We start from the raw sequence: 18494 nt of genomic DNA, 5'->3' as shown, positions 1-18494 counted from the left end.
TGTGTTACTTTTACATTAGCCCTAATACTTGAAAACAGATATTTAGCAAAAGGCATTTGTTTAGGACATTGAGTTTAAATGTCTCATTTCATTCATTTAGCCTCCCCTGGGAAAAGGCATTTTGCATTCTATTCCCCCCTTAAGTGGAAGACACGTATAATCATTCAGTATATATGCAGTCTCTCTGGCTGGTAGAGAATTTCTTCCTGCCGAAGTGTCAATGTACTTTAAATTATATGCTTTTGAAATATTAATATAAGAAAAAGATTCATTTAAATTTATGCGTAGCATTTGCTTTAAATCTTTGTGTCTAAATTTCTTCATCTTTAAATTTTATAGTAAAATTTTATTATATCAAATTTTATATTCATTCTTTTCTTTTTTATCCTTTTCAACTTTCTCTTAAGTGTCCTTTCATATATGAGATTATATATGGGTCTATGTTTGAGTACATATATGTGTGTTTATTTGAAATAAAAATGTACAAAAATAAATTTAAATGCATACATACAACTTTACCTGGAACAGATACTTGGAGTCAAGAAAATATCCACATCTCATTTTATTTGTCATTTATATCATTCATCTGAAGTTATGTTTGCTATCCTACTTTACCTTCAGACATAACAAAATTGGGTCTCTGTTTTAATAATTACACTGAGAAGCCATTAAACCTTCTTGGGCCTCTTCTTTGGCAACATGGTGAAGTATGACTTGACTACTTGCATCCTTCACTTTTGGGATTGGCATCTAGTCTTTCTATTGTTTGAGTTTCTTTCTATAAATGAGATATATAATGAAAAGGAATTATTACAAGGAAAATTGGATCTTCTTAGTGATACCAACATGGTAGAATTTGCTATGGATGTATACAAAAACCTTTATTCTGATGATATTCCTCATGCTTTGAGAGAAAAAAGAACCATAGTTGTTGCACAGCTGAAACAGCTTCAGGCAGAAACAGAACGAATTGTGAAGATGCTTGAAGATCCAGAAACTACAAGGCAAATGCATTCAGACAGGGACGGTTGGATGCTGTTTGACTGCCTGGCAGACAAGCATGGTTTTAGGCAAGAATATTTAGACACACTCTACAGGTATGCAAAATTCCAATATGAATGTAGAAATTATTCTGCAGAAGCAGAATACCTTTACTTCTTTAGAGTATTGGTTCCAGCAATGGATAGAAATGTTTTGAGTTCACTCTGGGGGAAAATGGCCTCTGAAATCTTAATGCAGAATTGGGATGCAGCCATGGAAGACCTTACCCGGTTAAAAGAGACCATTGATAATAATTCTGTGAGTTCTCCACTACAGTCTCTTCAGCAGTGAACATGGCTCATTCACTGGTCTCTGTTTGTTTTCTTCAACTACCCCAAAGGGCATGATAATATTATTGATCTCTTCCTATACCAGCCACAGTATCTTAATGCAGTTCAGACAATGTGTCCACATATTTTTTGCTACTTAAGTACACAAGTCAAAACAAACAAAGGTGTTCGAAAATGCCAGCAGGTGCTAAAAGATCTAGTTAAAGTTATACAACAGGAGTCTTACACATATAAAGACCCAATTACAGAGTTTGTTGAATGTTTATATGTTAACTTTGACTTTGATGGAGCTCAGAAAAAGCTGAGGGAATGTAAATGTGTTCTTGTGAATGACTTCTTCTCTGTGGCTTATATTGAGGGTTTTATTGAAAATGCTCATTTCTTCATATTTGAGACTTCTTGTAGCATCCATCAGTGTATCAGCATTAACATGACTCCAGAAGAAGCTGAAAAGTGGATTGTAAATTTGATTAGAGATGCAAGACTGTATGCCAAAATTGATTCTAAATGAGGTCATGTGATTATGGGTAACAATGAAGTCTCACCCTATAAGCAAGTGTTTCAAAAGACCAAAAGCCTTTCATTTAGAAAGCAGATTTGGCCATGAATATTAAGAAACTTAATCAGAATAGTGGCTCACAGGCTCCTAACTGGGCAACTCAAGACTCTGGCTTCAACTTCAGGCCCAGGCGGAGGCATAGGTAGACACACTGTGCCTCCTTGCACAACCAAAAGAAGGACAAAAACCATTTAAAAACAAAAACATCCAGAATTCACAGAAAATCCAACTGTATGGGAGTCGGATAACCAAGGAGATAAAGAAGAAACATTCATCCAGACTTGTAGGAGTGGCAGAGAGAGAGAGCCAGGTGGAGAGGACTCATGGCAAGGCGACAGCTGGCAGAACCAGTGAGTTGGTGGATTGTGGAGTGGGGTGGGCAAAGCTGCAGTTGGCCAGCAAGGCAGCAGCTGGTAGACCAGGTGATAGACCCGGCAACCCAGATTTCCAGTGAGGGGAAATAATGCCTGAAACCACTGATTGAAAAGACCTGTGGGGTTGAGGTGGCAGCGGGAGAAACTCCCAACCTCACAGGAGAGTTCCTTGGAGAGACCCACAGGGTCCTAGAATGTACACAGGCCCACCCACTCAGGAAGGGGCACCAGAAAGGTACAAATTGATTGTGGGTAATGGAGGAAGTGACTGAAAACCGGCAGAGAGTGGAGCCAGCACCATTGATCCCTATCGGACCCCTCCCCCATATACAGCATCACAGTGCAGCAAAGTGAGTTGCCCCGCCCTAAGCTCCACCCCTTTACATAACTGGTGCACCAAAACAAACAAACAAACAAAAAAAATGGCCCAAATGAAAGAACAGATCAAAGCTCCAGCAAAAATACAAGTAAGCCATGAAGAGATAGCCAACCTATCAGATGCGTAGTTCAAAACACTGGTAATCAGGACGCTCACAGAATTGGTTGAATTTGGTCACAAATTAGATGAAAAAATGAAGGCTATGCTAAGAGAAACAAAGGAAAATGTACAGGGAAACAATAGTGATGGGAAGGAAACTGGAACTCAAATCAACAGTGTGGACCAGAAGGAAGAAAGAAACAACCAACCAGAAAAGGATGAAGAAACAAGAATTTTAAAAAATGAGGAGAGGTTTAGGAACCTCCAGGACATCTTTAAACGTTCCAACATTCGAAATATAGGATTGCCAGAAGGAGAAGAGGAAGAGCAAAAATTGAAAACTTATTTGAAAAAATAATGAAGGAGAATTTCCCTAATCTGGCAAAGGAAATAGACTTCCAGGAAGTCTAGGAAGCTCAGAGAGTCCCAAAAAAGCCTGACCAAGGAGGAACACACCAAGGCACATCATAATTACATTACCCAAGATTAATCAGAAGTAGACAATCATAGAAGGAGCAAGAGAAAAGGACACAGTTACCTACAAACGAGTTCCTTTAAGACTGTCAGCTGATTTCTCCAAAGAGACCTTACAGGCAAGAAAGGGCTGGAAAGAGGTATTCCAAGTCATGAAAGGCAAGGACCTACATCTAAGATTGCTCTATCCAGCAAAGCTTTCATTTAGAAAGGAAGGGAAGATAAAGTGCTTCTCAGATAAGGTCAAGTTAAAGGAGTTCATCATCACCAAGCCCTTATCATATGAAATGTTAAAGAGATTTATCTCCAAAAAGAACATAAAAAATATGAACAGTAAAAATGACAGCAAACTCACAGTTATTAACAAACACACCTAAAACCGAAAGAAAATCAAACTAAGCAAACAACTAGAACAGAAAGAGAACCACAGAAATGGAGATCACATGGGGGGTTATGAATAGGGGATTGGGAGGGGGAGAGAGGGGGGAAAGGTACAGAGAATAAATAGCATAAATGATAGGTGGAAAATAGACAGTGGGAGGGTAAGAATAGTGTAGGAAATGTAGAAGCCAAAGAACTTATAAGTATGACCCATGGATATGAACTATAGGGGGGGAATGTGGGAGGGACGGGGTGGGCAGGATGGAGTTGAGTGAAGGGGTAGAAATGGGAGAACTGTAATAGTATAATCAATAAATATTTTAAAAAATTAAAAAAACAGAAAAGACAAAAAGCCTCTCTTTTAGAAGGCGGATGTTGGCTGTCAATATTGAGGAGAAACTTAATCAGAATGTTAAGTCAGAGGCTCCTAACTGGGGAACTCAAGACTCTGCCTTCTTCTGAAGAACTGTAAAGACAAGACCAAAAAAACAGAAAGAAAAGTGTAAAGGAAAAATGAAATAATAAAACCATTATACAAATGGTGACATACATTTTAGAAACAACATATTGAGTATAACTTTTGGAGAATTTGATTAAAATTGGCTGTTTCATTAAAAAACGTTGATTGTGCACTTTCTTGACTTATGCACATCTGGAAATGTGAGATATGGACTATAATTTTTACAACTTTTACACATCACGTTGCATATTTGAATCATGTCTCAATTATATTGTACAGTTATACTTCAATAAAGTACCTCGAAAGAAAAATAGCATAGCAGTGCATGGATTGGAGTAGGATCTAGAGCTCACGTAGCTGATTCACACTGAGAAATGGTAGAAGGTATCTCTTTTACATGGGAAAAAAGCAAAGTGCTATCTTAAAAAGACAATAAATGAAAAAAATGAAGCAGAAACAAATTCATAGATACAGAGAACAAACTGATGGTTACTAGAGAGAGAGTGTGTGGGATGGGGGAATAACAGAAAGGGGATTAAAGCATAAACATCAGTTATAACATAAGTGATGGGGATGTAATATACAGCATAGACAATAGAGTTGATAATATTGTAATAACTATGTACGGTGACATGTGGTTACTAGACTGTTGTAGCCATCACTTTGTAAGGTATATAAATATTGATTCACTATGTTATACACCTGAAACTAATATAATGTTGTATGTTAACTGTAATTAAAAATAAATTTAAAAGGTACAATCGGCAATAACTACATAGTTGAAGGTAAAGTAATCACCATGGTTCTCCGAAGGTAGAAGAGGAAGGAAGAAGAGAGAAGATAGGTATCAGAGCAAGGATTAGAAATGCTATAATGGTGGCTTTAAAGATGGGTAAAGGGGAGTGATGTCAGAGAAATAGCAGTGTGAGAGATCCCCTTGGTCTCTCCCCTGCAAATGTCAACAATTTCAACAGCTATAATTTAACAAAGGATTCCCTGCTCAATGTACATGTATGCCTCAGACACCAGCATATTGAAACATTTAAATGTGGACCAGAGGGAGGAAACAGGTGAGGCAAGAACATATGATGCACCCGGAAAATGACACAGCACAGGGGTACAGCTGCGGCTATCAGAGAGTTGTCATTCCAGACAAAGAAAAAGAGCCATTGAGTCCTGCAGTCTTATGGCCTCCCAGAACTCACCCTCTGGCACCCTTGGTGTCAGGTTGTGAAGTACTTTATCAGCAAAGCCCAAAACAGTTACTATAGCTTCACTATTTTCCCTGAGTAAAGATTGCACTCTGACACTGACCCCAAGTTGGGGTGCTGAGGTCCAAGCTCACCTATAACAACAGGGCAAAACAAAAAAGTCTGTCCAGTTGCCCCCCAAAACCCCACCCCCGGGCATTGCTGCTACAATGACAGCAGCTACTGGGGTCAATTCTGGGATTTCACACAGCTCAAAAACTACACTCAGTGCCACGTCCTAGAAAATAATGGCAAGACGTCTTCCTAGGAATCTGCTAGAGAAGTGCCACACAGACAGAGCTCCCTAGACACAGAAGGAAACCATCAAATAGCATGAGTAACCATGGTAATAAGGCAGCTTACAAAGAAAATAAAAGTCTCCACAAAGTAAACTTGAACACACTGAAATATGTGAGGAAAATGGCAGACATTTTCAGATAGCAATACTGAAAATACTCAACAAGGTGCAAGAAAATATCAACACACGATTATATTTCCCATTTTAACCTTTTTTAAATGTGAATTTAGTGGCATTAAGTACATTTGCAATATCCAACCATCACCACCTTACATTTTCATCACCACAAACTGAAATCCTGTATCTGTGAAGCAATTATCCCTCATTTTCTCTTCATCCTCTAGTAATCTCTTTTTCTCTATGAATTTGTCTATTGACATCAAAGTATATCCACTTCATTTTTATCTATGACTTTCATATAATATGTTCATCACATGAAGAGAAAAACTTGATCTAAGATGACCTTTCTATAGGGTGAGACTGATTCTGGATGTCACTGCCATAAACCCTACACTGACTATCCACCAATTTTAGAATTAATCAACATTTGTGTAGCCAGAATATAAGACTCTGTTATCTGGTGGCTGCCCACATAGCTAGGCTCATGGTTCAGTTTTTATCCTCTGGCCCTCATTGCTCATCATGTACTACAAGCTATTTTTCATTTCCTAACTACACTTTAATACTTCATTATAATGCTCAGTTACTTCTCTGTAGCATTTTCTCGTGCATGCTTATTTCCTTCTGCTGCGGGAATATAATTCCCCTTGTCCTTCAAGTTTCAATGCTATTTTAAACTGGTTTGTGAAGCTTTGGTGGACCTGCAGGAGGATATGATTATTTGGGGATATTTATAACAAGACTACAGTAACACTTGTAATAACAGCTTTGCATTTATTTATTTATTGGACTTAGCCCAAGTTTAGATTCTGAGTTTAAAAGAAGGAACAAATCTTACTATTTTCTTCCTTCACAGAATATATTTTAGTGCTTACCGTACAGTAATTGCATAATAAATATTTGCAGAGGCTGCAAAACCAGACAGTTCAGTGAGGGAAACAGATATGACCTACCTGGTGGGAAATGAGGAGCAGAAAAACAAAGGGAGGGATGCCCCAGGACAGAGGCTGATGCCAGAAAAGATGGGTGGGAGAAAGAAGATACTCTGGTAACCCAGAATCTCCCTCCAGACTCAGGAATACAACATTTGTTGTGAGGCTCCTGTTCTATAGCCCTAGAAAGGGCAGGGTGGTGGAAGCACTCATGTGACCTCTTGAGGAGACAACTGTGTTTCTCATAACCTGCGATTGGTAGAGTACACCTGAGAGCACTGAGTGGCAGCATTTAAGTGTTTCTGTGGCTTGAGGAGCTCAATTCCCATGTGCCTCACTGAAGACATTTTCTTTTGTCTTTCTGTTTGCTGAGAGATTCATTTGCCTGGAACTAGGAGAGAAAAACAGAATGCAAACTTGTGCCAGATTTAGTCCTGGGGGACCTCTTTCTTCCCAGAAGGAAATCACCACTCTTTAGATATGAATTCTATGACTACGAACCTATCAATAATTACTTTACATGCTCTCAGCAAAGGACATAGGGTGGCTGAATGAATAAGAACACATGACCTAAGTGTCCATGGATAGATGATTTGGTAAAGAAGATGACCTACATATATAGAATGGAATATTACTCGTTGATAGAAAAGTATGAAATTGCACTATGTGTTACAACATGGCTGGACACAGAGGGAATTGGGCTAAAAGAAATAAGCGAGACATAGAAATTCAAAAACTGTGTATTATCTCCGTCTAATCATAAGAGCTTTTAGACACAGAGAAGAGATCAGTGGTTGCCGTAGGTGGGGGATGGGGACATAGGTGAAATGCATGGAGTGGGTCAAGTGGTACAAACTTCCAGCTGCAAAATCAGTAAGTTTTGGTGATGTAATATACAGCACAGTGACTACATCTGACAACACTGTGCTGTGTATTTAAAAGTTGTCAAGAGAGGTAATATTAAAGGTTCTCATCTTAAGAAAAACATTTTTGTTACTTGCGTGGTGATGGATGGTAACTTGACTTATTTGGTGAATCATTATATTGTCCAGATGAAACTACTATAATGTTGAAAGTCAATTATATGTTAAAAAAAAAACAACCCCACACATTTATTAACATTCAGTTCTTAATGTCAAAAGTCCAAAACCTGCTTCATTTTATTAAAGGTCAAGGTGTCCATGGAACTGGGTTTTCTTTAGGGGGCTGTAAAGGATAATCTGTTTGTTTGCCTTGTCCTGGTTCTGCAGGATGACAACACTCCTTACGTCTCTGCCCCATCCCCATCTTCAAAGTCGGCAATGGGGGATGAAGTCTTTCCTGCATCACATCACTTCTGGTCTTCCTCTCTCACAGTTAAGGAAATATGATTACTTTGGGTCCACTCAGATAATCCAGGATACTCTCCTGCTTGAAGGTTAGCTGATTAAAAACCTTAATTTCATCTATCATCTAATTCATGTAGCCTATGTTCACAAATGTTGGGGTTCAGGAGGTGTACATCTTGGGGAGGCCACTGTTCTGCCTAGCACATTATGTGACAGGATTTTGCCCGAAGACACATCAATGGAAGTCTGTTAGGTGGAACTTTTTTGAAATCTTATAGTTTTGAATTTAAATAATATTTTAATTAGAAATATCAATATACAAACTGGCATAATATTGAGTGATGCAAGCATAACATTGAGCAAACTATGGCAGCCGTGAAAATACACACTGCAACATTCTGTTTATATGAAGTTCAAAATAGGCAAGAAGTAATGTATGCTGTTAGAAATCTGTAGGGTTGGGAGAAGTGGTGACCGGAATTAGGCACAAAGGAAGCTAATGTGTGGCTGGACATGTTCTATTTTTTTGTCTCAGTTATGATTACAGGGAATATATTAGGTTTGTTACACATCACTGAATATTTCATATGATAATTTTCCATATGTTGTTGCACTTCAAAGACACATAAAAATATCCCTTCCCATACTCTCCAATAAAACCCCCTTAATGCCTCCCAGTCTTACTGAATGGATGATAGCTTTGAGTGTTTGGAGGTACAGCAGCTATTCTTGACCACGAGAACAAAAACACACACAAGGAATCATGGTGCAAAAAAAAAAAAAAAGACTATTTCTTTAACAATTTCATGAAACTGTCAGAGTACTGAACTCCCTCTCTAACTCTACACCTGTGATTTGTAAATAAATAAAGGTTTAATTTATTGAAGTCTTTATTGTGGCAGAACTTCCTTTTAAGCTTAGTGCCATCCCAAACTCAACACACTGTTATAATAAGTGAATCTGTATTTTTGATAATTGCGCACACAAATGGAGCAGTTGGTTGGAGCATCGTCCTGTACACTGAAAGGTTCTGGTTCAATTCCTTGTAGAGCACATACTAGGTTAAGGGTCCAGTTCTGTTGGGGCACATAGGGAAGCAACCAATCAATGTTTTTTCACACACATTGATGTTTGCCTCTTTCTCTCTCCCCTTTCCTCTCTCTAGAAATCAATAAACATATACTAGGGGAGGATTTTTTAAAAAAAAACCCTAGAGAATTTAGAAGACTTCCAGAAGATAATTATTAAAATAGAGCCCCAAAATGCCATAGGGAGACCAAATGAAAAATTTAGAGATTTTTTCTCTGCATCAGTAAATACTTAGTGGTCACAGAACCTGCCCTCCACCGGCCAGGAACCTGGCATGGATGGGCCCTTGTAATGTCACTTACTGCCCTCCCTGCTGGGTACTCTGCAGTCTCTAGAGAGTCGTATCTCTTCTCAGCCCTCACATTCAGGGTATTCACAGAGGACCTTATACAACAATGCCCCCTCTTCTTTCATTATCATTCTCTGTTATATCTGCATTTCAAATGCCACCTCCATCCAATAGGCATTCCACTCCCAGCAAATACAAGTACCAGATTGGGAATCATTATGAATATGTGAAGAGCAGGCCAATAAAAAGAAAAGCACTGTCTACATGAGGAAGCCCAAAGAGATGGTGCAAGGAACAGAAGAGCTCCCTAGCTCTGTTAATCCAATAGCTCTCAAGAAATCTGGAAGGAAAAATTTTATTTCTTTTCAGCCTAGAAATACAAGCCTGAGGCAGGAGCAGGGGTGGTGGTGTTCATATTCAGAGGCGTTTGACTCTCTAGAGTGGAAGTTCTACATCTGCTTTATACATAGTTTTACTCTCACTTTTTTCTAAGATCATTCAGTTGTTGGGAGGGATGCAGAAATACAACTTGACTGGATTGAAATTTATGTAAGTGGTAGATGAACTGTTTGCAGAGTTGTCCCCAATTCCTCGTCTGTTTGCAAACTTTGGCAAAGTGACTGTGAAGCTCTTCCCATCCAGAGGAGGAGTTATTTCTCCACCTTGGAAAGTGGGATGGCTTAGGATTTTTTACTTGTTTTAGCGAATAAATATTGTGGAAGTGACAGTATGCTTTACCATGCCTTGTCATATCAGTGGTTTTCACTCGGAATGTTGGCTCAGGTTTGTGAACAATCCAGGTGGAACTTCCAGAAGAGGAGGGGATATGTGGACAGAGCTCATTTATCCCAGCTAAGTCCTCCCTAGAACAGCCACAATAGCTGAGCCACTAGTGTTTTAAAAAGCCCAGCCAAGGTCAGTAGACACCCCGTGGCTTACCCATAGCTAACTGCAGACGCATGAGGAGACAGGCAGACATCAGAATACCTCCCCACCATACAAACTCATTGGACATAAAGGAATTAACTTCCAGCCAAGATGCAGGCATAGGTGATACACTTTGCCTCCTCACACAAGCAAAGAAGGACAACAAATTTAAAAACAAAAAATCACCAGAACTGCCAGAAAATCAAACTGTATGGAAGTATGATAACCACAGATTTAAAGAAGAAACATTCATTCAGACTGGTAGAAGGTGTGGAGACAGCAGCCAGGAAAGAGAGGACTGGCAGCAAGGAGGTGGTGGCAGACCAGGTGGTCCTACTTTTGTGTGCAGATAACCAGGAAGAATAACTGAGGAGCAAGACAGACCACACAAACCAGTGTTCCAGCATGGGGAAATAAAGTCTCAAAACCTCTGGTCATAAAAACCTGTAGGGGTTGTACGGTGGGAGAAACGCCCGGCCTCACAAGAGAGTTCACTGGAGAGACCCACAGGGTCCTAGAACATACACAAACCCACCCATCTGGGATTAGCTCAGTTTGCTTGTGTGTAGAGAGGGAAGCAGTTGAAAGTAGGGCAGGAAATGAGAAACACCTTTGTTCCCTCTCTGACTCCCTCCACCACATACTGCACCACAATGCAGGGACCTGGGATGCCCTGTCCTAGTGAATACCTCACTATGTGCTCCTTACAATGTAACAGCTGCGCCAAAACAACAACAACAAAAAATATGGCACTAATGAAAGAACACATTAAATCTCCAAAAACATAATTTAGAGATGAAGAAACTGCCAACATATCAAATGCACAGTTCAAAACATTGGTAATCAGGATGCTCACACATATGGTTGAATATGGTCGCAAATAAAGGAAAAAGTGAAGACTTTGCAAAGTGAAATAAACGAAAACATACAGGGAACATTGAAGGGAAGAAAACAGGGACTCCAATCAATGATTTGGAGCAGAAGGAAGAAATATTCAACCAGAACAAAATGAAAAAACAAAAAATCAAAAAAATGAGGAGAGGCTTAGGAACCCCCAGGACAACTTTAAATGTTCCAGCATCCAAATCATAGGAGTGCCAGAAGGAGAAGAGGAAGAGGAAGAAATTGAAAACTTACTTGATAGAATAATGAAGGAGTACTTCCCCAATCTGGCAAATGAAGTACACTTCCATGAGGTCCAGGAAACTCAAAGAGTCCCAGAAAAGTTGGACCCAAGGAAGCACACACCAAGGCACATAATAGTAACATTACCCAAGATAAAGATAAGGAGGGAATCTTAAAAACAACAAGAGAAAAAGAGACAGGAGTGCCCATAAGACTATGAGCTCATTTCTCAAAAGAAACTTGCAGCCAAGAAGGGGCTGGAAAGAAGTATTTGAAGTCATGAAAGGCAAGGACCTACATCCAAGATTATTCTATCCATCAAAGTTATCCTTTAGAATGAAAGGGCAGATAAAGTGCTTCCCAGACAAGGTCACGTTAAAGGAGTTCATCATCACCAAGCTCTTATTATATGAAATATTAAAGGGATTTATCTAAGAAAAATAAGATGATCAAAAATATGAACAGTAAAATGACAATAAAGTCATAACAATCAACTCCTGAGCTAAAAATCAAAAACTAAGCAAACAACTAAAGCAGGAACAGAGTCACAGAAATGGAGTCACAGAACAGAGTCACAGAAATCCACATATATGTACATAAAATGATTCAATGACAACAACAAAGTTGATAGAAAAAAAACTTCCCCAATTCTTTGTTTAGAAGAAAGCAATAAAAAACAGGAACCAAAGCATACTGACTCCACTCCACAAATGTATGGAATTTGCAGACAATTTACACTTGAAGAAACAATGAATAACTAACCCACAAGTGTATGGGGTCACAGGTAATGGAGTAATGTCAAAGTCAAGCTACTTAGCACACCTCTTCTTACTTATCAAACACATAATCTTTCATGCTAATTGAATACCCAGAGCGAAAGAAGAAACTGTGGAATGTACTGTACCAGATTGGGAATCATTATGAATATGTGAAGACCAGGCCAATAAAAAGAAAAACACTGTCTACATGAAGAAGCCCAAAGAGATGGTACAAGGAAAGGAACAGCTCCCTAGCTGTGTTAATCGATGAGTTAAGTCTCTGGACTTGAGAAATCTGGAGGGAAAGTTTTATTTCTTTTCAGCCTAGAAATTACAAGCTGGGAGCAGGGGGCAGGGGGAGAGGGTGGTGGTGTTCATATGAGGAGTTGTTTGACCCTGTAGAGTGGAATTTCCACATCAGCTCATTAAAGATATTTTTAGTATCACTTTTTTCTCTAAAATCATTCAGTTTGAGGTGGGGGATGCAGAAATAAAACTTGATTGGGAGCTCTGAAAACACGGCCTCCCAGTAAAGAAAGTCCGGCATCTTGAATGGGTGACGATGGAGACTGAAGCTCTCTGCTCAGACAAGACAGCAGGAAGGAGGCAAGCATTGGTCTCCTAGACAAACTTAGGGTTCCAAAAGCAACAACCAGGTCCCATCCAGCCCCATGTCATACATGCTGAGAGACTGGAGATGAGGAGCTATTTACAGCTCCCTATGTCTGCTCATTAGGCACATTTTCATCCTGTTCTTCCAACCTCTAATTGCATGATTTCCCTGTGGGTCTAGACAGAAGGGACTGTTTTCCTGGAGATTCTGTGTTCCCAAAAGACCAGCTTGGAAGTTCAAAGAATCCTGTTTTTACTAGTTCCTCCTCATAAAGCCTGTGGCTTCGAGAAGACTAACCTCCCAACCCTTTATCCAAGCCCTGACTTAAAATTTTTCCAAATTTAAGACTGGAGATCCAGTCTGGATTAGGAAACTCAAATCCCTAAATATTGACTTGTGGTAGAGACACAGCCCCTGCTGTCTGCAGATAAATGCTATTTTTCTTTTGAACAAGGGGGAGAACTAAGTTCCTTTGATTAAACCTTGAGTGTTACACACTGGGCTTCCTGATACGTTGACCAACACAATTTGGAATTTCAACCTCATATCACAAGAGCTGTCATTTAGTCCCTCACTATGAAATATTTGTTACTTATAAGAAATACAGTTAGATTTTTTTCACTATAATCTAAGTTTGGAACAGAAAAGTAAATAGATTCTTCCCGGTAGCCTCCTGCAGAAAGTTAGTGCTGCAAACATCTTCACTTGAGACCACGAGACCTCAGGAATTACAAGAGCATAAATGTGTTTGTTTTTAAATCACTATTGTGGTAATTTTACACTCATTAATAATAGAAAACAGGCATTTATCCAATGCAATTTGTTTAGGAAATTGAGATAAAGTGTCTCACTTCATTCATTTAGCCTCCCCTGGGTATAGGAATTTTGCATTGTATTCCCCCCTTAAGTGGAAGAATGTATAATCCATGTTGTAGATATTCAGTTTCTCTGGCTGCCAGAGAATTTTTTCTTGCCTAAGTGTCAATGGGCTTCATGTGTTATACCTTTGAGAAATTAATATAAAAAAAGGAATTCATTTCTATGCAGCAGAGAGATGAAGGAGCTTTTACTCTTTGCGACAGCATGGATGGAACTGGAGAGCATTATGCTAAGTGAAATAAGCCAGAGGGTGAGGGATAAATACCATATGATCTCACCTTTAACTGGAATATAACCAACAGAAAAAAAAAGTAAACCAAATATAACCAGAGACATGGAAGTTAAGAACAATCTAACAGTAGCCAGAGGGGAGTGGGGAAGGGATAGTGGGGAGAAGCATTTTCAGGAACTACTATACAGGACACAGGGACAAAACCAAGGGGGAGGGTGAAGCAGGGGAGAGAGGTGGGTTTGGATGGGGTGCGGTAGAGTGGTGAGGAGAAAATGTAGACAACTGTGACTGAACAACATAAAATAATGTAAAATTGAAAAAAATAAATAAAATATTTTTAAAAACAAAAAAGGAATTCATTTAAATTTATGTCAATCATTTACTTTAAATCGTTGTGTCTATATTTCTCCACCTTTAAATTTTATATTAAAATTTTATTACATTAAATTTTGCATTCATTCTTTTCATTTTTATCCCTTTCAATTTTCTCTTAAGTTTCCCTTGAAATGTGAGCTTTTATATGCATCTGTATTTGTGTACATTTATGTGTATGCTTATCTGAAATAAAAATATACACGAATAAACATATGCATACATAAAACTTTACCTTTGAGCAGTCTTTTTTGACTCAACAAAATGTGTCCACATCTCATTGATATCTTGCACATTTGTCTGAAGTCATGTTTGCTATTCTACTTTACCGTCAGAAATAAGGAAATTGAGGCTCAGGTTTAACAATTACATTGAGAAGCCATTAACGTTTATTGTTTATTCCCTTGAGTTATACAGAACTGGAAATGTGAGGTATGGACTATAATTTTTATGACTTTTATTGATCACATTGTATATTTGAATCATGTTCCAGTTATATTATACAATTATACTTCAATAGCTATACAGGAGACTGGAAGATGCTGACAAGATAGGTGGGAGCAGAGTCCACATCCCCCTGCATACGGGTGAAACTAGCCAATCTACTGAGGAACAAAGTGAAGAGCCAACAATATTCCAGCATTTATGAAGATAGGAGACCAGAAAGTATAGAGGACACTGAAAAAACAGATGGTAAAGGGATGCTTCAGGACAAAAAGGTCCCTAGGACTACAACGGGAACCAGCACGACTGCAGCCCCAGGCCCTCGCTCGCCTGGCCCACTGCAGGACTCCTGGGAGAGAGCCGAGTTAACAGCTCTCGCCCATGCCAGACAAGGCTTGAGCAGCACCAAGAGAGACCTGGTTGCTTGAAGTTGCAGGGAGGGGAATAAGGATGAAGTGGTAAACCCACAGAGACTGTGGACACCAGCTGGGGAGAGTTGAGGGTTGGGCCCTGTCCGGCCCTGACCCAGACAGTTCCAGGTCTAGCTGGAGAGGTGGGCTATGTGAGAGGACAGGCTCTTCCTTGTATGGAGCAGCAGGATTGAGCAGGAGGATTTTCTCAAAAAGAAAAAGGCACTTGGGGGCAGTTTGGGGAATTCTCCTGAAGCAGCAGCTCCAGTCTTCTCTCCACCTAGCCGCTTGGCACTCCCGCGGGGGTGTAGGGGGCATCCAGCCCAAATCCAAAGCACCAGGGAGAGTGTGCACCTTGGAGGGCCCTGCTCGCACAGCCCTAGACCCAAGGAGGATGGAGGGTGAGTGCCTGAACCTGTGAGTCCAGGGACTACTGGAGAGCTAGGCTGGAGGCTGCCCGAGTGCTAGTCTGCTGGTGGGGGGTGGGGAAAGAAGAGCTAGGCTAGGCCCCCTGAGTTGGTTGCAGCCAAAAAGACCAGCAAAACTGGCTTGGCCAGTTTGAAGCCAACAGGCGGCTTTTTTTTTTTTTTTAAGTAATTCTTTATTATTATTATCATCATTATTTTTATTCTTTTAACACCTTCTTCCTCTCTTTCCTTCCTTGTTCTATTCCTTCTTTCTTTCCCTTTATATTTCTTCTTCCTTCTTTCTTCTTCTTTTTTTTTTTGTTTTAATTCCCACAATTGAGACAATAAAACCTGGAACTGTGAAAATACCAGAGTTGGACCCAAAGAGGAGGCATCCCAACAGATGATACAGTGAAAGCAATTACACTTTGCTACTCCAGAGAACTTGAAAGTTATTGTATATTTGTATTATTATTTCTTAATTATTCTTACATCACTCATTTTATTAGTATATTTGTATTTCACTTCTCTCTGCTTAGTCTTCTTTTTTTATTTATTTTTATTTTTTAAATTTTTAAAAGATTTTATTTATTTATTTTTAGAAAGAGGGGAAGGGAGGGAGAAAGAGAGGGAGAAAAATATCAATGTGCGAGAGTAACATCGATTGGTTGACTTTTTTTTTCTGGATTCTTTCTTTTCCTTTTTTTTTCTTCTTCACTTCACTGGTTAATTTGCATTGTTTGACTGGTTTCCCCTTGTTCTCTCCTTCACAGTGTATTGTTGTTGTATTTTTGTTTTTTGAAAATTTTTTAATTTTTATTTTTATACTCATTTATAATCGTCTGCATTTTCTCCCCATCCCTCCACCCCAGCCCAGCCAGTCCCACCTCCCTCCCCCACTTCTACCCTCCCCCTTGATTTTGTCCTTGTGTACTTTATAGTAGCTCCTATAGACCCCTCTCCTCACTATCCCCTACCCACTCCCCTCTGGCTATTGTTACATTGTTCTTAATTTCAATGTATCTGGTTCTGCTGCTGGGATTATACCCTAAGCACTCTGAGACACCAATCCAAAAGAACCTATGAGCCCCAATGTTCATAGCAGCACAATTTACAATAGCCAAGTACTGGAAGCAATCTAAGTGCCCATCAGCAAATGAATGGATCCAAAAACTATGGTACATTTATACAATGGAGTTCTACACAGCAGAGAGAAAGAAGGAGCTTATACCCTTGGCAACAGCATGGATGGAACTGGAGAGCATTATGCTAAGTGAAATATGCCAGGCGGTGAGGGACAAATACCATAAGATCTCACCTTAAACTGGAACATAATCAACAAAAGAAAAGAGCAAACAAAATATAATCACAGTATATTGTTAATTAACTGTCTTTCACTTCACTTGTGTTCCTTTAGCACACTACTCTAGGACCTATCTCCCTATTCTAGTTTCCAAATCACACAGATTCTGTCATATGATTGTTGCTCCATTACTATTGTAAATAATAGCTGTTCCATACATTTGTAAATACTACACAGAACCCCTCCCAGATCTCAACCCACTTCACTGTTTCATGTACTTTATTACTGGTGTGGTTAACTCTATTCTCTCACACATTATACTTATTTTCTACCCTTTACTCTCACTTTACCTCATAATCTGCCCTCACACAAGCTCACAGCTTTCTAGATCCAACTCACAATCCTTCCCACACCCACACAACAAGAGTCTTATCATCTTTCTGCTCTTTCTAAAAAGTGGCTAGGTGGGTGAATTATCACGATTAACACTATACATATCCAAAGGATACCCTATCTCTTCTCTTAGAGCTGGTACTTTAAATATCATAGAATAAACTCCTGCTCTCTTAAGTGATTTCACCTTCCCCCCTACAACCTATCACAAAAAAGAGTAAGTAGAAGCTGTGAACACCAGGATACCTCCTGGAAAAGGAAACCCACTAATAAAGAAATTACCAACAGATAAGAACAGAAGAAGGTGAAGGAGGGAGTGGAAGTCACACTAACTCAACCCAGGACATATCTGGAAATACAAAAAAAAAAATAGTGGAGAAACTACTCAAAAAAACAATGAACAAGAGCAAGAGAAAAGCATCAAAACCTCGAACACACAGAAGAAACAGCTCCAACACTACCTTCCCATACCTGCACAGCAGAAAACAAAAGGTGGTGGACACAATGACCCTCACATAACCAGCTGGTGGGAAGGACCCACCAAAGAAAGACCCAACAAGATCCAAAAACCAAAGATATACACAGAGCCAACATAAACCACAGCACAAGATCAGTAAGAACGGGAGACCAAGGAGACTGTAGCACTAAATCTCCCAAGTATTCCACCAAAGAAGTTTACACCATAAATCCAGGTGGTCAGAATAGGAAAACTTAAGAAGCAGAGATAATAGGAAGAGTCTCACAAACAATGGGAAGACAAAGAAAAAATTCCCAAATGAAAGAAAGGAGGAAGTCCCAGAAACAATGCTAAAAGAAAAAGAGGCAAGTGAACTATCAGATACTGAGTTCAAAGCAATGGTTACCAGGAAGCTAACTGAGCTCTCTGAGCTCAAAGAGAACTACCAAAAACTTCAGGGAAACTACAATGAACTCATTGCAAACTATATCAACATGAAAAAGGAAATAGAAAATATCAACAAGAGCCAAGAGGAAATGAAGAATACAATTTCTGAATTGAAGAACACAGTAGAAGGAATGAAAAGCCGACTTGATGAAGCAGAAGATCGGATCAGCGAGCTGGAGGATAAAGTAGAGAAAAACACCCAGAAAGAGCAAGAAAAGGAAAAGAGGCTCAGAAAGAATGAAGAGGCAATAAGGGAAATGCAGGACAACATGAAACGTAACAATATCCGTATAATAGGAATACCAGAAGGAGAAGAAGAAGAGCAAGGGTTAGAAAACCTGTTTGAAAAAGTAATGATGGAAAA

At 39.3% G+C, this 18494-nt stretch overlaps 1 protein-coding gene across 1 annotated transcript; it reads left to right on the top strand.

The window, feature by feature from the left end:
- Positions 1-690: 690 nt before the first annotated feature.
- Positions 691-4059, top strand: LOC112301555 (eukaryotic translation initiation factor 3 subunit E-like). The gene is given in 2 exon segments (XM_024557050.2): positions 691-1922; positions 3966-4059. Coding segments are annotated over 2 exon segments (1317 nt in total). The 5' UTR covers positions 691-699.
- The last annotated feature ends 14435 nt before the right edge of the window (positions 4060-18494 follow it).

Source organism: Desmodus rotundus, chromosome 9 (assembly GCF_022682495.2).
Source record: "Desmodus rotundus isolate HL8 chromosome 9, HLdesRot8A.1, whole genome shotgun sequence".
Lineage (NCBI taxonomy): Eukaryota > Metazoa > Chordata > Mammalia > Chiroptera > Phyllostomidae > Desmodus > Desmodus rotundus.
The sequence above is the reverse complement of the archived record's forward strand: the minus strand, read 5'-3'. Positions and strand labels throughout refer to the sequence as shown.